The sequence below is a fragment of the Xylocopa sonorina genome, chromosome 6 (genome assembly GCF_050948175.1).
Source record: "Xylocopa sonorina isolate GNS202 chromosome 6, iyXylSono1_principal, whole genome shotgun sequence".
Lineage (NCBI taxonomy): Eukaryota > Metazoa > Arthropoda > Insecta > Hymenoptera > Apidae > Xylocopa > Xylocopa sonorina.
This window is the reverse complement of record NC_135198.1, coordinates 3,279,691-3,303,736: the sequence shown is the minus strand read 5'-3', so window position 1 is coordinate 3,303,736 and position 24,046 is coordinate 3,279,691. Positions and strand designations below refer to the sequence as shown.

The following is a 24,046-nucleotide window of genomic DNA, read 5'->3' as shown; positions in this document are numbered from 1 at the left end:
CGGAGTAGATGATTCAGTAATCTGTTCTACGAATGCTATTTCAATGGGGTAAGGATAGCGAGGATGTAAACTTCGTAATCTGTCTTAATTGAATACGAGTTCAAGTTGATTCGGGAACGTTGGTCTGGAATCTGGATAGATAAGTTTTAGGCGGCTACTCCGTCTCGTTGCGGAAAAAATGAAATTTCATTTGTTCCGGATAAGACGTAGGAGTCTTTCAAGGAAAGCTTTCTCATCACTTGTATCGAACTACGTACAAAACTCTCTAAATGAAATTTATTATGGTGCCGTTTGTTTTGAGGTTGCGCGTCTTAATAGTTTTCTGCTAATTGGTTCAGGTAATACTTCAAAGACGAAGGACTGGCCTTTGCATGTTGTTGCTGGGAGAAACATTAATTTCTTGTGTACAGTCAGCCATGAAAGTCTGCATACACGTTTCTCATATTTCAAATTTTAATTATCGCAGACATTTCTAAGTGATTTGGTGCCATTGCGCTGCAAAATGATTCTTTTATTATTGAATAACTATAGTATCTAACTTTTAAAACAAGTCATTTTACTCTGGAATAACCAAAGCAATCAAAACTAATGAAAATATAGATTAAAATTGAAAGTTATAATAGCAACAATTTATTAATAAAATAACTTCTTATTTTAGTTGATTTGGTCAAACACGTTCGTTAATAAGACACAAAACAAGACAATGCAATGTTTAGTGGAATTTTGAAGGCCGCTATACAGTGTTCTTCAAACATTTATTACAATTAACCAAGGCTGCAAGTACTTTTGGGTGGCATTGTACGTGTGAGTAACCCGATCGAGATCAGAGAATTACGGGCACGCGAGCGGTAGCTGTTAAAGTGACTATTACGGAAACAAAAAACGCTCGTGTGACCGTAGCCTAAACCGAATGGTCACTTTCGCCGAGTTATCGCCGCGTTTCGAGGGAGCTTTCGGGGTGAGTCACGCTTGCGCAAGCCGCGTACGCTTCGGCCAGGCTAGAACGACGCGCAACAACCATGCGAGCTTCAGTTTTCAGCAGGCTCTCGTCGAGACGAAACGGTCGGCGCTCCGTAGATCTCTCGTTAACACCGTCAGATTGTTTCTCTACCCTTCCATCAAAAATCAACAAACATCCTATCCCTGTCTTTGGTTCACCTACGAACTATGATTCGACAGACGTAAATCGTCAGGAACGATACCCCAAGAATATCCAAGTACCACCAGTTTGTTGATCCACGTGAGAAGTGAAGTTGTGTTCACGATAACACGCTCTGTTCATCTTTCCGCGCCTTGTGGTTCCTTCCAAGGAAAGAACCGTGACTTTCCACTGGTTCGCCTGATATTCATACCAATTAATATCAAAATTCAATAACAAGTACAAGAAACAACCAGGTTCTTCCTTGTTTCTGTTAGTTTCATTTTTCTCGCCGGATTGTCGTACTTTTCTTTTGTGGTGAATTTTTGTTCCGAAACCAGCCTGAATGGAGTGTAAATGTTTAACGAGGTTGCTGCGTGCGAAGTCGTTGCGGGGTTAAAGTGATCTTTCTGTGGGTACTGTGCATACTTTATGGCAACGTCAACCGTGTCGGGGCATCATGAAGCCGTCAGGAAACATTCCACGGAGCTTCTTGATCGGGTCCCGATGAACAGTTGCCCGCCCAGCAGTTTCCCAGATAAATTCCAAGATTTCTTCGCCGCCCTCAACGAAGACTCGGACGATCTGCCAAGCATGCTCGAGGACAAGCTGATACCTAGGTATGGAATACGAGTATTTTTACCTGGTACCATTGGCAACTTTGAACTCGAGCTTTAATTCCATAGCTATGTAGCATTAATGATTCGTATGGAAAATTTCGAATTTTATCAAAATCTGTGCATCTGAGCTCTGGCAGCAATGGTCTCCACAGTCGTTTTAGTAAGGAATACTCCTATCTCTTTATAGACAACAGCCATCTGAGGGTATTTTTAACGAGACATTAGATGAAATAATGTCCCATGTTGTTTAATTGATCATTTCAAACATGGTAAATATTATTTCTTTGTAGAATAAACTTTTCTCGAACATTAAAATATACCTGATACCGCGGAATCTCGAGATTTGTTTGCGCAACCTAGTTTGGAGAACACTGATGTGTAGCATAATAAAGTAGGTAAAGAACGACTTATGACAGAAATCTACTTTGAGACGGTGAAATTGAGTTTTGTGCATTCCGTGTGAGATGGAGTGAAATTTTCACAAGATGAATTATTCAACTGTTACTAACAATAACGAAATCCATTGATAGCAGCTATTGCGGTTCCTGATTTTCGATCAAAGATGGGAACAGTAATTAAATGAATAATTTTGTTCATAAGTGAATAGAAATTCTGTTTTGTAGAATATCGAATTTAATCAATAATAAAATTAATGGCACAATTTCTTCTTCAAATTTTAATAAATTGTAAGTAGAGTATCGCAAAGATAGAGCGAATTTAATTAACTTGTGTAAAACAGAGTGAAAGGGATCGATGCATCGATATAAAATTTTGTACGTTGTTGCATATAGCGTTTGTTTAGTACATACATTTCCATATGAAAATACGATATGGATTGGGAGAATTTGATAACAGTGAAAGTTATTATGCGAATAACAGTTCACGATTATTGTTTCCACGTTTCATTGTTGATAGTCCTTTGTACGATTTTTAAATATTCGGGTAATTCACTTTATAATTAAAAATTCTGTTTTACACGCTAATGAAATTAGTTTCCTCGTTGTCCTGTCCAATTTTGCTTGATCACAGAAATTTAATTATTTTAATCTAGTATTATACATTTGAATTAAATTTTCAGTTTACCATTTTCATTCCTCGTTATATTTCTCGTAAATATTTATCCTCCCTTCACATATCTGACTAATATAATTTATTTTAAAAACGGAATTTCTATTCAACAAAAATGTCATTGATTGCATTGTGTTGTGTCTCATTTGAAAAATTCGAAAAAGATCTGTTTTCTATCAAACAATTTTATAACCTTTACTTTTCAATACTGTTATTCGAAAACAATCTTTAAAACGTTCTATTCCAATTTGCCTAAACGTTCGAGCGTTCAGACGCATGCGATAGTAACCTGAATAAACGAGACACGTTTGCCCCAGGTTTTGGTAAACAACAAATAATCGACCGTAATTTGAATCCACTTTTACCGTATACAGATACACTTGATCGGCTTTAGCGAGTTAAAATGCGAGTTCTGCATATACGCAACTTCGAACGTGAAAAGGTTAATTACACCCAGAGCATACTCGCTGCGCAGAGCAATAAAAACACCAGAAACGAAGCAACCGTTTTTAATTCCAACGTGATTAAACTTAATCGCATGAATTGCGCTTATAAGCATTCCGAAAAAGCAACATCGAGTGTCCACGCGAAGCATCGATTATTGATACACAAATTCAGCTGAAAAGTTTAACCGAAAGGGGATGATTCTATTAACTAAAATTGTGCTCGAAGCTTCGTTCTTGAGAGAAGGCACCTTCGAACATCCGACAGGTGTGCGTGCGCTAATGGTGAAGATCCATAAGCCTCTGCGACGCGCGACGAAATCCTATATGCGCACGGATACCCTGTATTATGGTGAATTATGGGCTTATCATTAAGGCACGCGTACGCGATGGATTTTCGAGTTCGTATTCGATAATGAAGCATCGAGTTAAAGGATCAAGTTAAAACTGATAACGAATTACATTAGTAAGGCCGAGCCGGCGATTATTCAGTGGCTGATGCTCAAAAGGCGCTGTTCTAATCGCTTCCGAGCGAATCTGGTATTGTTAAATGATAAGTGCGAACACATTGGAGAACTGATCCGCTTAAATTAATCTGGTTACGACGGTGTTGTGTCCGAGGCTGGCGTAAATGATTTATACGTGTTTCGAGCGTTAACAAGCACACAGGTGCACGAACGAGCATCTGAGAAATCGAATTTGGCTCTCTTCCGGTCTGTACGCGCTCAAAGCGACGCGCAGGAGTGCCTTTACTTTGCTATTCGGAGACATCGATCCTTGTGCAGGTGAAATTATCATGGAAAATCGAATTTTATATATATCACCTGTTATTAAGTGGATGTGGAGAATTTTTTTTAGTCCATCTTTTACAATTCTCCGATATACACCTTTTGATGTTCTTCTTTAAAGTCTGAATAAATTAGAAAAGACGTTTTTATATTATATAATCTTTCCTCCTGAGATTTTCGGTTTTTTAAATTTCACAGCTCGTAAGTAGATTCAGATGGCTGGCTGGTTGACTCGGAAAAATTACTGTCGGGTAAAATATAATATCAAGGTCCGGGATATAAAATCTCTATTTATCATGATTCAGATAAATATACTCTGATATTCTCATAAATTAAAATATGTCCCATTTTAATCGGTGCATATTCATGTTTATTGCGATTTTGATATGGAAATATTTGATCCTTTAAGCTGCTATTTGTGCGTAGAAGAAAATGATGATTGGTAGGATGTATTAATTAAATGAGTAACATAGATGAAGGTATATGTATGTAGTCTTCCAATTAAAGACAATTTTTTGAAAATATTGTTGATATGAAAGAATTTTCAATATGATTGCAAATTAAAGGCGAGCAAAACAAAAGAATATCAGCTGATATTCGATTTTTCGTATTGTTAAACAAGATATTTTTAGATACAATGCGTTACAAAAAGCAATCGTTACGAGTGAACGATAGATTTGAAATAAAGCTGCGTATCAAACTTCGTTATGACAACTATTGGAAACATTTCAAACACAGTTTCAAAACAATACTTTATCTTTCTTTAACGAACAGCCATGTACCGATGCGGGTATAAATAATAGTTAAAACGGACGTAAATGTTTCTACTTTACCTAGTTAACAGTAGTTTCAAATAAACGCAAGGGTACAATTAATGTACTCGTGAACATTTTTTAATTCTCACACTTCAGCCACTATTTTCGTCTTTCCACGTACAAATTGTTGTGCAATTGTTTGTATCTATAGACGTTACCAACGATTTGTTCTCGTGCCATATATTTGTTATCCTTCAATAATACATCATCATTGACTCGCGAAACACACAACGTTATGCAATTCTTTTTAACTTTAAACGTCAGTGATAATTCCTCTGGCACGTGTTTGTTGCATACTAATAGTAGATATGCGACCGGAAATAAACACGTGTGAATTATTTCATTCTTAACGCGTGCACTTCCTGTTTATGTTATAATAAAAAGGAAAGGAACGCGCGAGAGTCTAATGCGGTGGCGAACGACGCTATTAATCTTTTATAGTAGATTTCCTTCATATAAAAGGAAACATCAAATAATGCTATCTTCATTATTAGTTTAATCAAATTTTTCTAGACTTTCATTTCGAAATGCCAATGTCGTTATACAGTTAATGAAGATGGAACGAAGATTTAACGAATTGAACAAAACGGGTAAAAATAACTTTTAATCTTGGTACTTAATTGCTAGGATTGTACCTTTCTCAGCTATTATTAGACAACTTTAAAACAAATTCAATGATTTCTTCATCAAATATAATGTAATTCAACTTCAGCTCGAGCATATTTATTATATCTTTCTTTCATTTACTTTTATAATTGTTACAGACACTCCAAAACTGTAACGAAAAGAAGAAATGAATGTCGCGGGAGTTGTTTCCGACAATTAAACTTTTGTTCGAGCTAACTAGTTGTTCTTTGAAATAAAATTTCTGACGAAAGTCAGTCGTGATCGGAACTTAAATTAAACCGTGCAAAAGAACCTGGGAACAGCGTATCGCGGTTTTAAAGGGCATCAAATTTCGCATTATTCAGTTCTTCTACGCGCAGCAATACTTTTCTCAAATCTGAAACAGTCAATTATTTCGTGATAAATTAGCAAATAAGGATCGAAAGCTGTTTTATACTTCCGTCTAATTTCAAAAATACAATTTCTCCTCCATTGTGGGCACAGTACCTACGTGTTTTTGTTTCACTAATTTCGATTAATCAGTCGATCAACGTTGACGTTATTGTCTACTTCGATAAGTTCCTTGGCTCGTTATCGTCTCAGAAGAAGAAAGTATCAATAATTCGTAGGGGGAGGAAACCAGTGAATGCATCGCGACTATATAACAGAAGAAGTTTCATTTTTTTCTGTGAAAGAGTTTCACGCATCGGTTGCTTTCTCTCCTCGATTCTCGGAATAGCCAATCCCATGAAAATTTCAATAAATCCTCTTCAAACGCAGCGAGTATCTAGTCTGACTTACTACTCAGATTTTATTCTGATTAGCTGGAATGGATCAGTCAACGGGAACACTCCAAATGCCGCGGTAAATTAAACTCTCAGCTTTTATAGCGTGTTTGAATTTTCGTGTGGGTATGTAGTTGGAATTTTCCTCGTTTTGCGACGAATAAATTTTTAATTAACTGCAGCTTGCCACTTTGATTTGAATAGTTGAAGATAGTAACTGCTGCGAACAAACTGTTTGCTGGTAGCTTCATAGAACGCAGTAAAGAGTCTCATAAAATAAAATTGCAAAAACGAGAGATTTTTCCAGGAGGTATTCAAAGTAAAAATTTAGTTATATCATGAATATATTTTTTTTCGTATAGATTGGGATCTGTACATTATTATAGTAATAATAGATTTTAACATAACGTTGCTTTGCAAACAATATTTTTTAGAAAAAGACCCCTGTAACTTTTTCCTTTTTTTGCATCGTTAAATAATCCACATGAACGATTCATGTGACTATAAATAATAAGAGGACAAAAAAGATGTCCTCTTTTCTCTTAATTCGTAAACTGTAGCATGGGTTAGTTTTTTACAAAACTGACCGTAATCACGTTTGAAATACCCGTGGTTGTCACAATGTTCTCTGTGGGTAAATCAAAGTACACGCTACGTTACATGGTTTTAAATAACAAAATTAATGCTTCGTACCATATGCGAAGCTAAAAAGCCGCTAGGACCCAACTTTTTCCCCGCAACAATTACTGCCGTCTAAAACTTGGCGTCCTCAGCTTTTAATGAAGGTAGAACGCGTTCAGATTGGGGATGACGATATATAAGTTTACTTCAGAAAGTTGGACAATCAATGGCACGTGACGTGTGAGAACAATTTTTCAAGGGAAAAATCATTAAATAAAATCTGATTTTATATCTCGATATATCTCTTATATCTACATAGAGAATTAAGGTGATGATATGAACAATCCGTGTTAGAAAAATATCATTTATTTTAACGAATTATGAAAAGTACATATAATATTACAGAACTTTACAGCACACTAAAACAATTACAATTTTTTCACATATCTTCCCACGTGTCCTCATCATTAACTAATTGTACGATTTCATTTGCAGTTAAATCACTATCTATCCTTTTCGGTGTTGCTTTAACTGATCTAACCGGTGTCATACCGGCTGTTTCGCGTATAGTTTTTCTCAATGGTGTACTAATAGTATCCACACTTTTCGGAGGTGTAGCAGTACTTCTTAAAGGTGTAGCAGTACTCCTTGTAGGTGTACCCGTATTCCTATCAATCCTTTTGGGTGTACCCGCTCTATCAGCCAATCTCCCACTTTGTGAAAGCTTATCTTTGCCATCAGTTTCTGTGCAAAAAAAAAATGAAGGAAGAATTAGTTTATCTGTAAAAACAACTCGTATATCTCTTGTTAACCCTTTATCAAATTAAAGGTTATTATTGCACCTGTAGGATGGTCCTTAGTCAATATTGCTCGACTTTCAATGAAATAACCATTCGGATGAATGATAGCTTTTTCGGGCAATCGATTATGCAAAATCTCGAAATATTTCGTACAAGCTAATAAATAATTTCCTTCTTTAGCTAGTTCTGCTATATCGTTGATACCTGGAGTGTACAAAGTTGTAAATATCATTCTGTACAATTTAAGGGAATTAAACAATTTCCTTACCTGTCGCGGGGATACCATAACCGAATAACTTCTGTTTCAATGTTGTATTATCCATATGTTTAAACGGACAACCGTGGTACTCTCCAGGACCAACAGCGGAAGAGATGATCTTCACACATCCAAGAGGAGTATAATTCGTCTGTTTGCCCTCTTTTCCATAAGTGTGCCGTATAGCATAGGCATATTGTTTGTCAAATTTGTCCATATCTAATTTCTTTCCAAATTCTGATCTCCAAAACTGCAAAGCATCTTCTAATGTCACCCCAATGCCTTTTATGAATAAGCCGTACTGAATACGCCCGCTGTTTCGAAGATGGTGATGAGTTCGAAGTGCTTCGTGCAACGTTCTCATACACAATGGATACGATGTTTTTGACAACTGAAAAATATGTAATATTATGCGAACGCAGGATTATAAAAAATATATTAATTACCTCGTCCAATTTGTCTATAGGCGTAGTTTCGGTGGTCCAAATAACTTGGGCCGTTTCAGAAATAGTTCGATGTATAGAGTTGAAATAAGATATTAACCTTTCATCTTCGGAAATGTTAGAAAGACACCATCGTGCTTGCTGTGTAGACAGAACACAATAAAATTAATTAACAATAAAATTCAGCGATTGATTACAGTTACAGCATTAACCCTAAATTGGCGAATCCTTAACTACATATACCATTCAATGGAAATTCGCGGAGATCATCTAAGTTTATCGCGAACCAGAAAAATAACGTATTTTTAATATTTTATAATTGATTGAATCAGAAAACTTATTGTTTTATAACCTTTCTAGAGTTAATTAACATAATAAGAAAGGAAAACTTACTGGCATGGCATCATTTAAATGTTTCCTAAAATAAGAAACAAACAAAGATACCAGGTCTGCTTGTGGTACATATGCTATTCCTAGATAGACAAAAACCTTGCGCAATCTAACTAAGTCTGTGACTTTTTGGAACGGTACTTTATAAAAATCAGTTGTATCAATATTTGTGATCCTTGCTGTGGATATATGAAGCTCCTCCCTGAACTGCTCTTTCTCTTCATGAGTAATCTTAAAAAAAGCCATGATAGCAAAGAAAGTAATTAAAAAAGTGGAGATTTATGTTGGCCTATACATATTATACACACTTTGTACTTCTTAGTTTAAATATTTGTAGATTAATTACTACTTACCTGTTGACATTCAATCTTGCATATAGTAAGTAACTTTTCTATTCCTTCTTTGTCCAATGAACTAAACCTTAATCTAAATAAATCCGTCTCTTGTTGAATAAGCCATGCCTGACGGTCTGGATCACGACAGTACGATAGCCTCAGTATAAAATGTGATATATGATCTTTTCTTCTATACTGCAGTTCTGTATCTGTAGTTTTACATCCCTTTCCATATAAAAGATGTGCAAAATATTTAAGCCCATCTTTCGCTAAAGTTGTGCTCAAATATTGCTTACGCTCTTCTACTGTCTTAATATCTGTTCTGACACCACTGCTTTCGACATGCTGCAATGCTATAAGAAATCATATATTACATGTATTATTGTATAATATAGTCAGTAGTCTCTTACAGATTTATTTCCTATAAACATCACTATAACTTATCATAAGGCTTACTTTTTAATCTGTCCATACCCAATTGTTTAAATTCCTCAAGTGTCATTTCCCCACGTGGAGGAAACTCATAGATTTGCAAATCATGTGGATAAATATCATGGAGATTACTCTCAAAATTAGCCTCAACTCGCCGTTTTTTAATATATTCCATTTCTGAAAACAAACTATTTTATTTAAAGTGTTAGGCTTCATACATTAGATTCTTTAAAAGTATTTTATAAAATTAGTAAAACTCATTATAACATAAAAACGTAAGTACACTTGAATATAAAAAAACGGAGAAATACATACCTACTGATAACAAAATAAAGCTGGTACTAACAGTCCTCACTGCATTCCAAAGTTTAACATAGTGTTATTGTTTTGTTTTTTTTTTTTTTTATTGACTTATAAATTAACTGTGATTATATGATCAAACTGTACGTGATAATATTCTGTTTACTGCATACATTTAGTTACAATATCTTGGATTCCAGAACTCTGATTCACCACAGTGTGTCGAAGCAACCATTATATTACTGTGTTTCCCGCGCTTTTTTCCCGCGTCTTTTACCCGCTCTTTTCTCCCGCCACTGTTTAAAAATTCAAAAGAAGAAATACATGTTCATGTATTGGCATGATGCATGACAATCTCTCATTTTATCCATATCGGACTGAAACTGTTTTCAAAATGTTTATAACTTAAACTACATAATGATAAAGTATTTTAAGGCCCCTATCATGAATTCATTTTTAGAATGCAATATTTATAAGGGATCTTTGCTCATACATGGAAAATAAGCGTTGGAAATCTGAAATATTATAATTTTTTTTATAATAATTACTAGACAGAACGTAAAATTGATATCATTTTAAATAAATTGTCTTCCATTAATAATTTAAATAGCCCATTATTTCCTTTTCTTTTTTCTGCTCGACCTACTCTGAAGAGTAGAGCGAAAATCAAAGGTCTGGTTCCGCGGATCTACAGCATTCTGTTAGACTTTGACTCATTCTACCGTGAACTTTCAGATCACACTGATTACTCATCAGCTTTTCCATTACCCGTGGAAATTTTGCTTGCTTGAAGTGCTGATTTAATTAGAGTAGGAACCTTTGCACACTCGGTACTGAGTATCTTTAAAAATAGTTGAATGCATTGTTCCTTAATGGATTTATTTTCCCGCTACTGAGTTCCACAGTTATCTATTCATGAAATTGGATGTTTTTCCCAAGGCAATTAGTTCGAACCTAAAAAATTAGGATTAGTGATTAAATTCTGCTTATCATGTTTCTTAAGAGCTACGTAATTTTTTTTTATTTAACTTAATTATTATTATACTTCGCTAAGTTCTTCCACACAAATGAAGGCTGATCCAGATAAAACATTCATAAGATGCAGCGAATCGGCTTGAAAATAACTTCTCTTCTAGCAATAAGCCCCCACGTTATTACGACCGTTTTGTGTCTGCACGGTCGTTCCATGCGGAATTGCGAACGGCGAATGAAGTGGTTGCAACGGTTCAGAAATGGACCAAGCCCGTGAACATTAGGATTTTACCGTGAAATCGTATTTTCTCTCTCTCTCTCTCTTCCTCTTTTTCCCTCTCTGTTTTTCGTTCTCGTTCCCATCTCTGAATTCGCACAAATGAGCGATACACTGACAACACACACACACACATACATACACCGAGCTGGCCTTTCATGCGAAACGAAGCCACCTCGAACGGAAGAAGACTCTCAGATTCACTGTAAAGCGATTTTATGACGAGCCGATATGCACGACAGATAAATCTCGAGGATCCCACCACGGGAAACAGAATGAAGTTATCGAGCGTAACACCGCTAACCGCTAATTTAATTGGCTAACTCGGCCAAGGATCGTGACTGATCGAACTTCGAAACGTGTACTTCAATAATTAATTGTATTCATCTCGTTCTTTTTTCACGAGAAAAAATCTGTACATAATGTAATAATTTATTTTATTATATTTTGCAAATATTATAAAAGATATCTTTAGTTCACTTTTCTTTTTACTTTGACGTATTTACTTTCCAGTCTCACTTATTACCACTCTTACATTTTTGTGGCGAAAAGAGAAAATTCTTTTGTGTAATTCTATTGGGCGAGGTTGTGCAACATTTTTATTTCCATTTCACAATTGTGGAGTCGAAATGGTATACGATGCAACCGCCAAAATTAGAAAACGCATGTTTTTTGTTTATTCCGAAAGTGTTCACTTCTGGCGCTTACATCATTTACCGTTCAAATTCCTCAATTATTTTACGGTAACCCAAAATTTATACCACACAGCAAGAGAAACGAGTTAAATAAATTCTTTCGATATCAGTAAATATTATTTTCAGTGTATATATTATACATGATGTATGTATCCATTTTTTCGGTGAACCATATGGTGAACCACCGATATCTAAAACCACAGATGTTTGGTATTTCAAACGTAGGATATTAAAGATGTCGAAAAAATTCAATATCCATATTCTGGCACATTTCTACATTTTACTTCATCCTCCACAAAACACCCATAACTACAATAATATGGATCTTAATTCATTGCAGTAGTTCTGGCTAACAAGCCAATTCTGTTTCATGATCACGAGAAAGAGACGCTGGCGATCACTTGATTCAACCCAAGTAAAGACGGTTGATTTGCATGGCGAATATAAGGGATCAATTAGGGTTTTGTGCTAACTCGGCGTGGTCCTTTCAGGAAGCAGGAGGTCCCGAACGCTGACTCGAAGAGCAAACGATGGAGCAAGAGGGCCTTCCAGAGAAGGAGCAGCGAGGTCGAAGTTCGTATGCACCGCACCTCCTTGACAGGATCCCAAGGGCACTCAAGCGTCGACGGACCAAAATCACCGACTCCATCCAGACGTCGTAGCTCCAGCATAGCGGTTGCCAGGCCGACTCCAGATTTGCACAGGTAACCCATTAAAATAAGGTGTACACATTTTATGCTGTGCTCGCATATTGACAATAGCTTATTAATAATACATAATATTAACCTGTTAAGAGTTAATACAGTGCACGTGCGCTGAGAATATAGCAGGAAGAATATTAATATTAATGTTCTAATTAATATTGTGAGGATACATTATATAATACAATATGTAGGTGTGTAGCACTATATCGATGGTTTGAATTCTGAAGTTAAAATGTTTCAGATATTTTTTACTTATTTGAAGGGAAATAGTCGGGCCTTCTTTGCAGCACAGTATTATGCAGTTAAGCTTCTGCATCCAATTATTCTGCCGCGCAGTTCTTTTTTTAATCTGTACCTTTCATACGGCAGTGCTTTTGCAATCGTTCACGTAATTACTTTCTTAATTACTTTCAACTTGGAAAAAGTTCTAAATTATGCTGAAACTTTTTAAATAACCCGTGCCTTTTTGTATTGTTACGTATTGACCTACTTTAAACAAGACGCTGTTTAAGTAAATAAACATTACAACTCTTTTGGGGAAACGTTTAATTTCTATTGTCTAACTTTGTTCGTTTCAAATATTTATTTCTTTAAAACGAATAATAATTCTAGATCCAAAAACCACCATCCTACAAACGTATTCATCGATGGCCAACAATTTTGCTCGCCAATTTTACAATTAATATAATGCAACGTATACCTTGGAAGAAAATCTATAACACGACACATGATAGACTTCCTTCGATCGAACAATAGGTTTCTGCAAGCAGAAGCCGGCCCCTGGGGTCATCTATCACCGTCGCCAAGGAGTCCCACCAGAACGCCGGCGATAAGTCCTGGGGCAGTCTCCTGCACGTCTCATTTAAGTCCAGGAGCTAGTCCAGGCGGTCCAAGTCCGACAAGTCCTGCTGGTCCAGCTGGTTCAGCATCTGGATCCAGGGGACCAGCGCCGAGGCAATATCGCGGGAGGACCAGCAGCATGCCAGCCGTACCTCGCCACAGGGTAAGTTATTATTATTGCGATTACTTTCATATAGGTGTGTGTAGTAATAGCCATTACAAATATTTATTAGATGGATCATTTTATACCCCCTAAACACTTTTGTAATTTATAGTTTGGATTCTTTTGGAATTCGAATATATAGTAATTCCTTATCTTTTATCACATATTATGTACCACAATTCTTCAAAATTCAAAATTGATCGATAGAAACCTATAAGGCTTCAAAGAATTTTTCGAAACTGAAAAATTGGTAGAATATGACATTTTATAGAGCGAAAGGTGGCAGCGTTGTTGTTCAATTTTAGGAATACTAATTCAGTACGTGAACGATCGTTCATTCTGTTTATCACGTGTTCAATGAAAAGCTGCAAGGCTGTAGATCAAGCATTTCACCACTAATCCCCGGGATTTCCTCGGTTGAAAGGGCGCGTTAAGGTTACACGATCCCCTTTAAGTTCGCGAATTTTCATGTGTACCAGTGAAAAGTCGGGGTGCGGGTAGGCTACTTATTCGTTAACAATGGACGTACGCGTTGGCAACGAGATCAATAACGTTCCGGTTTCATTAATTTCTGGTTCTGCTACCCACTAACTAAAATACTTGCTACATGATACACTTCCGAGGAACAAGGTGCGTTTAGCGTGGACATTTATCGCCCCGCAAAAACAATTATTCAGTTCTGCACTAATAAATACAAGAAAAATTAACAAATAATGAAACAAATCATTAAGCCCACCATTTATCGAATTTTTCAATACATATTAAATAGAAAACAATTTTTATTTTTATGAAATTTCTTCGGATCAGGGTATATACGCAAGGGTGTCTTCACGTGAAATGACACGAAAGTTTTATGGCTATTTGTCTCACGACAGAAAAATAAAAACGTAGCCCTGCACGAAAATTTTTGTATCACACGTAATTTGAGTAATTACTCAAGTGGAATATATGCACCTATTTGTAAGTTTTAGTAGTCACGAAAAATGAAATGAAATGAAGTTTTCATAAGCGTGGTTCACACGTGTTTGTGCTTCCATTGTGTGTCTTATCTCAGTAAAATAAAAGTATCGGGGTGCGCGATATTTTCTAGCACTTCCAAGTAGGATAAAATTAATCCATTATCTTGATTTCGTCGCACGAAGTGTATTATTAACTTCACATTTGTTATTATTATCATTATAGCACGTAATATAGATACTGCATACACACACATATCCTCCGTTGACCTCCGTGTCAACTTATGGCATTTACAGACCGTGAACGTTCTCGAAGTCCGGAGAATGTTCCATTGTTAATAAAAGGAATTACATAACGCGATGCAATCATTGTAAAAAGGGTCTGCGTTGGACGAGTAAGTGAACGAGATAAATAAAGTTTCTGTCCGCTCTTTCTCCGTTCTTTCAGACGACCCGTTTGGACTTACGCGATTAACACTATCGCGTCCGTTTCATTATTGACAAGATGAAGATAATTACATTGGATCCACTACGACCAAGTAATTTTCATTAACGCGTACAAGGAATCTCCACTGTGCGTTCTATGTCGCAAATGTATTAAACTAACGCAGACACGAACAACCTTTGCCTCTATGAGAAAAGTTTCCGGTCGAGGCGTTGGTGGTAACACCACAGGACGTTACAGCAAAATAAAAAGTATTTATGAGACGCGAGACACGTTTTCAATGTCTATTTGTCCATCCTAGGATCAGTGTCGATTTTATCAGCTAACGCTGATATATAACACCTGAAACGTTGGTGCAGATCTATGTTGAGACTTGTATGCATACTTGTCCCACGTCTCATCTATCGAAAGCTGAATCTCGACATCAGCATTGGGCTCCATGTTGTACGAGATACGTACTTAACGATTCGAGGGTGATAGGTCTATGATCTATACGAGCAACAGAATTTACTTGTGACAGAACTATCGCTTTAATATTATATTTATTATTGCGTAATGTTCTATCTGGGTATATGCATCGCATAGTCAAGTTATCAGAGGTTTGAAATCAGAGCATACGATGACAATGATAGAGTCGAACAGAATTCGAAGGATAGAATAGCAATATAGAGAATTTGTGATCAAAGGAAATGAAAGAAAGGAACGAGAAATATCGACTGAAGCACTTTGCAAGTCATCCGCTAGAAGTTATTCCAAACAATTAACCAGAAAGCTTGCCATGCAAGCCAGGAATTCATTTGATTGATGATTTCCTTTTAACTAGACGCTTTCACTGAAAATCGCGTACACACTTTTGATTAATGGCACAGAGACCTCTGTAAAAATGATATATTATAGTTTCTGTTGTGTATTGCCTTCTCTGGTAGATCAAGTGCGCTTATCAATCTTGAATCCTTTCAATGAAAAAGTTAAACGTTGTAGACTCAACGGACAGCTTTTAATCCCGATTAAATTCGAACACAGGATCAAAGATGAAAATGCTACTTTAATACCAATATGTCGGACGTCGAAAAGCAACGATCACAATAGACACGCGTGAAACAAAGCGCACTAAAAAATCAAAGGACATCGAAGAGTTTTTTCACAATAAAAGGACACACCAAGGTGGCAGACCTCGGTTTACGGTTCAATTTCGATCGCTAGCCCGACTTTATGCCCACCCTTCGTCATCTTCGCGCAATCGATATTGAACGACAGAGTCAGCATCACGCTCTCGTCAAGTTTTTGCTGCAAGCTCATGCCAAGCTGAAGATCGGAGTTGAACTTGCAACGGAACGTAGATCTGTCGTCGATGTTGCACTTAGCCGCTGCACCCAGCGTCCAGTCTTGGATTCCACCGTTCCTGGCCAAAATACCGTTGATTGCGGCGTCCCAATCCGGGTTTACTTGAAACATTACAAATACATCGTTACTTCATCGTTACGTTTACTTGTTCACGTTTCTATTGCGAGTTAATAAAAACGTGTTCTAAATTTTGATAGCCAAAAGCTAGAAATTGATTGCGCACGTGGTAAAAGGGGTTGTGACGTAAAAATGCAGTCTAATGGAGGAGTTACGATAGTCGGTGATAGTCGCAGTCCAATAACGTGATAGACACGACCAGATCGAAGCGAGCTTAGTTGAAACTCTGTCATCGTCTTTCAGTGTCAGATTCGATTGAACATTTGAGTTGAATGGCAAATGCGCAGACTGTTTCAGTGACCCTAGAACCTCACGTGGCACTGGCACTAAGCGAGGTATGCGCAGGGATTGTGCCTGCAAATCATTTTGACGTCAGATGTCCGACAATTTGCATCGAAATGGCTACGTAGCGTCTGCGAATTAGTATCCAACATATCGATGTTCTAACAGCATATTGAAATGTTGCTATGTCATTTATCATTGTGAATTACAATGTTGATACATCTATTGCCAATATCAGCTAGACTCCTCGATGATATATATGTAGCAACCCAGCACAGTGGTATAATGATGAGCAAATAATACAAGAGTCTAACAATATAGATTCGTAGATATGTAACATAGGTTTGTTAGGATACAGCCTGCAATATTTATTTCCCCAATTGTCAAAAATTCAAACGAAATAGCCCATTAATGCATTCATTTATTATTGTTCATTCAATTTTCTAATTTCGCTACTACACTTTCAAGTAACGAAAGGATCAATTATATTTCGTTTATGCATGGTTCAACTAATCGTAGACATATTCTGTACGACTATCTGTGAAACTGAAGGGATCGTTGAAAATTCACGGTGCACGTAGATGGAAGTATTTTCCGCGCCGTCGGATTCATCCGATCAGATGTTCTTTCGCGTATATGTTCACATACATGTGTATATACATAAAAGAACGAATAAAGCCAGCAGCAGAGCGTACAAAATAAAAGGGAAACACGAGCTTCCGTGTCGCGTTCGCCAGCAGGCGCAGTCACCTGGACAGTCGTTAACCCAGGATTATTTTCAGCAGGTGCTCGCGCGTTTATTTTCTCCCTGATAGATCTGTAATTATTCCTCGCGACATTTGAAGCGTGAATACAGCGGATCATAAAATATGCATAGAAACGCTAAACAGTGTTCCGCGCGCTATCGAGACCATCCTGGACACGTCGTGTCGTGTATATAAATAGCGATAAGGGACAACGAGTGTGTTCCGAGGCTAATTTCGTAGGGACTTTTCCATCGAGATTACGAGCATCGATTCCGAGAGACGATATAATAACGATCGAGCGTGCAAATTATACAGAGCGTCCCAATTGTTTCTCCTTAATCTCTTTCTGGTAAAAAGAAATAAAAAAAATTCAATTAAAAAATTCCCTTGTGTTATACTGAAAGGAAGAATACGTTGGTTTTTACGAAAACAAGTGGGACACCTTGTACATGCGAATTGCTGTTCAATCTATATCCGCTGCTTCTCTCCTCGTTAGTGGCGAGTTGTCACCTGAACCAAATCTGTGCTTGATTGGTGCTCAGGTGACAAGCATGCTTCCGCGAATTTGTAGACTAAATCGTATTCTACCTAGCCACTGCCCGTATTCTTCCTTACGATCTTTAATTCTACCTTTCCTACCATTATGCTATATCTCCTGCCTTTATATAGACGAAAATTATTTATTGCATACGTTAATCTGTTCTTCTCGAAGAAAAGCTCATTTTAATGATACGGCAATTGTTTTCAATGTTTAATATCGATCACCATAATATTTTTCCATTACAGACTGGTATGGATTACAAAACAATCGAAAGTAATCGAATTCTCTCATCTTCCTCGCAGTTTCCGGAAACTGCAAACAAGGAAGCTAATGTTATTGTTTCATCACGGCCTAGGGGAGCACGGTATAAATTTCAATATTTATCGATTAAACTCGATAATCCATCGTCAATAGAGGCACGAACAGGACAGCCTAAGATTATCGACTTTAATATTGTGTTTGTGCCGTTTCGCTTCTGTTCTTTAAAGGGCTTTCATCAACCTGTTCATCGATCTGTTTTTGCGTTAACGTTCAATCGATTTTCGTGATTGCCGTGCAAGTGTTATTTTTTCAACGCGCGAATTCAATCTTTCATCAAGAATATTTGTTGAAACGAATTCGAAAGATATTATGAGAATATTAATTGACATTCGTAAAGACTTTCTCCTTCTGGTCCTTCCAATCTTCCTGATTTGACGCGAGGGGAATTTCAACATAGCGAAAGAAAAATTGGATGGCGAAAAATAATTAAAAAATAATTCCCATAGACTATGTGATTTCGCGAGACCCTTTTGTCGGATGCAGTTTCACGATGCATCATTCATGAACCCTCCTTTCAATTTCCTCTGACGGCAGGCTCCTTTGTGAGGATTCCACTCGTCTGCTTGCTGGATATTTGCAGCATTTAAACCGTGTACGTAGACGAAAGTTCGTAAACAGTTAACGGACTGGTACGCTGCTTGCTGATCGGTCAACCGGAAGTCAACGAATTCAAAAGAACCGTTCGCCATTTGCGCGGCATTCTTAAGAACGTTTCGCGATAAATACCGAGCTTATTGTCCAGGGGAATGAATTTCAAAAAACGAGGGAACGCTGAGGAAGGAATTAAAAGGTAGAAAAACTTTGAAAGATCTTGTTCGAGATGTTTCCGGCGAAACGACAGAGTGTTAAATAAAAAGATGAATTAATATTGCGCAATCTTTAACAGGACCGAGCGTGTACGTACATTACGCTAATTAAGTACCACCATCGTTGACATTGTTAACATAATATCAGATTGTAGAATATGCTACGTCCGATCCAACTGTTTGCATTACAGTTCTGGTATGTTCAGTTAACATCATTTTATGTAATGAATTGCTAATACAATCATTATCACTACGTCTATTCTTACCTCTATTCCTAAATAGGAGATAACATAATATAGAAAGGGTTTCGCTTAAAAGTGGACTTATCTTTTTAATAAAAATTAATTTCCATCAAAACCTAACCTTTGTATAAGAGAGAGAGTCCAAACTCGTGCGGTATCGAGGTACATCGAAAGTGGAAACCGACGTCCTGGTAACTGAATTCCACACCGATATCGTTCTTGGTCATTTTGTTCGTTTCGGAGCTATAACCACCTTGGTAGCCAATCAGCAGGCCCTTTATCGCGGTGACCATGGAGCCCAAGATGTTCACGTTCGACTGCATGTCGCTCGCTGCGGGTAAAATGAATATTCTCCGTTTACGAGATTTGTTAAATTTTAATTAAAACTGTTACTCCAGGCGGCGGTAGATGTTGCTCCCGCGGTAGATGCAGTTAAGTCCGTTGTAATGGCTTTAAGAGCTTAACATTTAGTAACGCGAAGAGAAAGAACTTTAATGAAGTTCATAATAGGAGGCGCTTTATGAAGTGATTGATTAAACTTTAAAGCCTTGTGAATAAAAAGCGCTCTGGTGAAATTGAAAAAACAAACGTTCGCTACGTTGTTGGCAATTCTGTTGCATGGACGTAAGTTTCTTTTTTTTTGTTTTTAATACTAATGATAAATTTAATAAAATGTAGTTTATTTATATAGATTATTATAGAATGTTATGTTATTGTAATATGCTGAATAATTTCTCGTTGCTAATAATAGAATCACTGGTCTTCTGTGGTCTTCTATGTAAAGGTCAGTGTTAAATATTTTTTCAAGGAATTAATAAAGGTATGTACACGAAATTAACTTGCAAAATACATCTTCTCAGAAATGTCTATTTCTCTGACTTTGCTTGATTCTGATTGTTTAAAATCAACAATAATTTGATGCAATTTACGAATAGTATGTACTCGTAAATTCTGCTTCATTAAATCACTTCTCTTCCCGTTATCATTGTCGGAGCGCTTATTTACCATTACAACAAACATATTCCTGTACGAAACATAAACTTTCTTAGCCAGCGGTTCGCGTGTTTCGTCGATAAACACGAACGTTCTCATAATTCGTAATCTACCCCCCCGCTAATAATGTCAGTTCGAATCCAACACTGGTGTGGTGCGCGTCGCCCGTTAAAACGCTTCTAATTACAATTAAAACGTGAAATTGTGCGTGAATCGCGGCGCAAGGTGCAGCGCATGCGAGTAATTCTCGTTTAATTTCCGGCTCGTTTGATTATTAGCGCCGTTAACAACTTGTTATATCAAATTGGGCGCAACGTTCTCGTTGCTTGGGCGGGTACAAATGTCAACCACATGCGTCGAGGTAAAGGCTCGATTCGAGTGTAACGTTTGCGCGAAAACAAATCGCACTTCTCGAATTGGAAAATTGTCAAAGAGTAATTACAAATTTGTTAATATGCCAGCGAGTGCGAGCGTTCGAGCGAAGTAAATCGGAACGTTTAAAACGATTGAGGGTTAATGTGCATTCAAACGGTTATTAAGGGAACCTGAAATCGTGCACGGGAATTTCCTAACGCGTTTACGAGGAATGTTTTCCACAGGGACCAATATAATTCAGCAAATATCTCGTCAATAATCTAAAAACAGAATTGTAGATACACGCCACAGAAAATTTCGAATACCAATCTCGACGATCGTAATTTTGTATGTCTGGTTTTCTCATAGATACGAATGTTACTCAACAATTAAATGCGCAGGAAATTTCGTGGAAAATTTCTACGTTGCTCTAGCATTTCGAGACGATACGGCTCTCGCGAAACACTCCGCGGATGTATGTAAACGTAAATGTTATTTCCACCATCTGACAGTAAATGCGATTAATGTTAAACATTGAAATCGACTAACAGATCGAACACATCGCGCTGACAGCTTGTTTGGTACACTTGGCGCCCACTTTTATTTTTTTGTCTCTAGTCTCCGGATTGTAACTAATCTCTGATAGCAGGCCCAAGTCTGGCACCACCGTTCCAATCAGGTTGTAACCCAGCGTGACGGTACCGTCCAATGTCCATTTTTGCACGAAGTTTCCGTAATCCCTTGTTTGGTACTCCGCTTCCGCTACACCAGTCATCTGCAATTCGAAAAATGAAAACGGAGGAGTTTCAACAACATCGTTCGTTTGCTAAATATTTGAATATTTTATTTGAAATTAATTTTTAAGACTTCAGGACTTTTCACGAAAAGCTGGAAAATGTTTGCTGGAACTATTACGCACAGAACTGTTACATTTCGAGGATAATGCATGTACTACTTGTTGCGCACGGAATTCGCATAAGTACAGCACGTTAATTACAGTGTGGGTGTCTTTTTCAGAGAGATCACCGTTTACGATGCTTAAAGTAGGATTTATACTGTTCAGTTTTGCTGCGTTATTCTTCGTTGCAATACTTTCCCAAAATATATAATATATAACACTTCTATGAATTTACGAAAATGTATACTCGTTAGTTTTCTTCATTTAAGCTCATTAAAGATCATTTAAGTTCCACGTCTGTATCGACTAGTAAAAATATAGTAATGTTTCCTTGGTAGAAAGTGAAAAGGGTGTAAACTGCAGGGATTAAAACTTGGGTGACACAAGCGTCGGGGAAACTTACCTTGGATGTGTCGCAATCCAAGCGCAAGTCACTGCCCATTTGCAAGCTGCCAGACGTCGTTCTGGCGCCCAATTTGATGAGACTTTTGCCATAATGGTAGCCCGTTCTGAATACGTCCCTCGCGCTTTTGCCTAGGTCCGTAAAACTCGGCACACTCATGACGCGTTACTTGGCGATGGTTTTAACGGCGTGTGACGCACCAACAGCTATCAATTTAGCTGCAAACCGTGCATTCATTTTCAAACAAGACAGCTACGAACCGTACGCTTCCAACTAATCATTATTAAGTATATCAATTTCGAATATGCGCAATAATCGAAAGTTGAACGTGTGCTTTGGACACAGAAATTCTATTTACACTAAAAGTTGTACAAAGTATTTCGAACTTCATTGTCTTCATTAATCACTCTAACATAGCATTGCTCTTGAATATGGTTAATTTATGAAGTAATATATCTTAAATTCTTTCCAAATATATACTTTGATATAAACAATTCTTCAACTCTACCGCAGTGAATCCATCTTGGCAGAAACGTGGCGTTATTCATTAATACAGATTTTCCCAATTCTCTAACCTCGTTAGACGTGGATCTCCAGTACTCCATCAAATTAGCAGTCCAAATCGTAATAAATGTACCCAACCGTATTAACAATCCGATTTCCAAGTCACCTTATACATACTCTTCTCTAAATTACGCGCAAGTACTCGTGACTGCAGACTATTCGCGGCACCACTCGTTAACATTTATACGTGTGTACAATACCTAGCTGCACCACGTAGTCGAAGCAGCACGTGAAATAATTTCGAACAACACAAATGTTCGTTCCCTCTTGAGTATCGCGCCGCGAATTGAACGCGCGTAGAAGGGGTTAAGTGGCATTCACCAGAACGAAACGTCGACGTAACTGGTCCCGACGATGAACGCGATAATCCCTTCGATCGTCTGCAACATCGCCGTCCTTGACCCTCGAGGAGACAGTGGGACAGTTTGATCGCAGATTTAGAAAACGTCCTCAGCGCAGGATTCTTCTTAGCTCTTTTGACAGGGACCAGGCGATAACAGTGCCATTGACGTTTCTTATGGTTAACAGGCCACCGGAAGGCGGCGCGAGCCACGTCGAAGGTGGCTGTGATCCATCGACAGTAGTGGTTCTCGTATTTGAATTTTATTTCGTCACACAATTGTGTGCCTTGTGATTTCACGCATTTTTTGTGGATTCGTCGGAAACACGACTTAACGTTGAACCCACGACTCCAGCCGCAGCGAAAAGAGAAGCAGATTCCGATGGTTTTTATATGAAAGAGAGGCGAACGTTGGTGGAACGGAAGGATAATCCGTCAGGAGCGATTTTTCAAATGGTCGAGTGGAGGCGATTCTATCTGCGAATCGAATCGACCTAATCCGACTTAACAACTCTTTCCGTGTCCGACAGATTTTTCGTTCAGTGTACATAAAACGTATCCGAGCATGAATTCTGTTAACCCGACTGAAAGGGGAAAAAACATTGGGGTAGAGAATATCATCCTTTTCAGAGAGTTTAACTCTTTTGTGCTGTAATAAAAAACAATTATTTTCTATTAATTACTGATATACTTAATCGACGTCTTTGGTCGCGACAAAAATGGAATACTAGGAAATAGAATTTACGGTGGGAAAATGTTATTTATAGGATCCAGTCTATGTACGAATTTTTCTTTTATACGAAGAACTTTGTTTTATTATTATTGTTGAAACGAGGGTCGAGATTGTCAGTTAGCGATACTGTTTCGATATCTAACCCTCTTCGACCTTATTTGACGTGTGTTCCCCGAGAAAGTTTGCGAGGCAACGATCTAGCAAGAGTGACACCTCAACCGATAAAGTTCGTTCAGACGTGAGGGGAACCATTGAGAACTTTTGTAATAGTTTGTATCAAACAAATCTGACGCTGATATGAACTGATATTCTCGTTCGAAATGGACAACCACGGTGTGTTCTAGGAGAAACGTAAAGATAAGATTGGAATACACTGAGCATTGTCCCTTTTGCGCATTCTAAAAAAACACGACAAGAAGGGGCTGCAAGAATGGAATCATTAGAGTGAAACGCTGATACCGTCTAAGGTT

At 37.5% G+C, this 24,046-nt stretch overlaps 3 protein-coding genes across 5 annotated transcripts in view; 1 reads left to right on the top strand and 2 right to left on the bottom strand.

Annotated features, from left to right (window-relative positions):
- The first annotated feature begins 986 nt into the window (after window positions 1-986).
- LOC143424541 (uncharacterized) overlaps window positions 987-24,046 on the top strand; it is a 40,066-nt gene continuing 17,006 nt past the window's right edge. Inside the window, exons 1-4 of one of the 3 annotated variants that reach the window (XM_076896676.1) lie at window positions 987-1,093; window positions 1,605-1,758; window positions 12,276-12,488; window positions 13,245-13,491. In XM_076896676.1, coding sequence (XP_076752791.1) covers window positions 1,646-1,758; window positions 12,276-12,488; window positions 13,245-13,491 — 573 coding nt within the window. In that variant the 5' untranslated portion in view covers window positions 987-1,093; window positions 1,605-1,645. Of the gene's footprint in view, window positions 1,094-1,389; window positions 1,759-12,275; window positions 12,489-13,244; window positions 13,492-24,046 lie in introns of those variants that run through there. The other 2 variants (XM_076896675.1, XM_076896674.1) reach the window with 2 other exon arrangements.
- LOC143424539 (DNA primase large subunit) lies at window positions 7,282-10,033 on the bottom strand. The gene is made up of 8 exons (XM_076896672.1): window positions 9,856-10,033; window positions 9,565-9,717; window positions 9,127-9,461; window positions 8,777-9,004; window positions 8,387-8,524; window positions 7,953-8,331; window positions 7,727-7,888; window positions 7,282-7,628 (listed from the first exon to the last, which is right to left on the bottom strand). The coding sequence occupies exons 2-8, from the start codon at window positions 9,713-9,715 to the stop codon at window positions 7,324-7,326; spliced, it is 1,698 nt and encodes a 565-aa protein (XP_076752787.1). The 5' UTR covers window positions 9,716-9,717; window positions 9,856-10,033; the 3' UTR covers window positions 7,282-7,323.
- On the bottom strand, window positions 16,035-22,153 carry LOC143424569 (non-selective voltage-gated ion channel VDAC2-like). The gene is made up of 4 exons (XM_076896717.1): window positions 21,940-22,153; window positions 21,188-21,413; window positions 19,413-19,622; window positions 16,035-16,337 (listed from the first exon to the last, which is right to left on the bottom strand). Exons 1-4 carry the CDS (start codon window positions 22,096-22,098, stop codon window positions 16,072-16,074), a joined length of 861 nt encoding a protein of 286 aa, XP_076752832.1. The 5' UTR covers window positions 22,099-22,153; the 3' UTR covers window positions 16,035-16,071.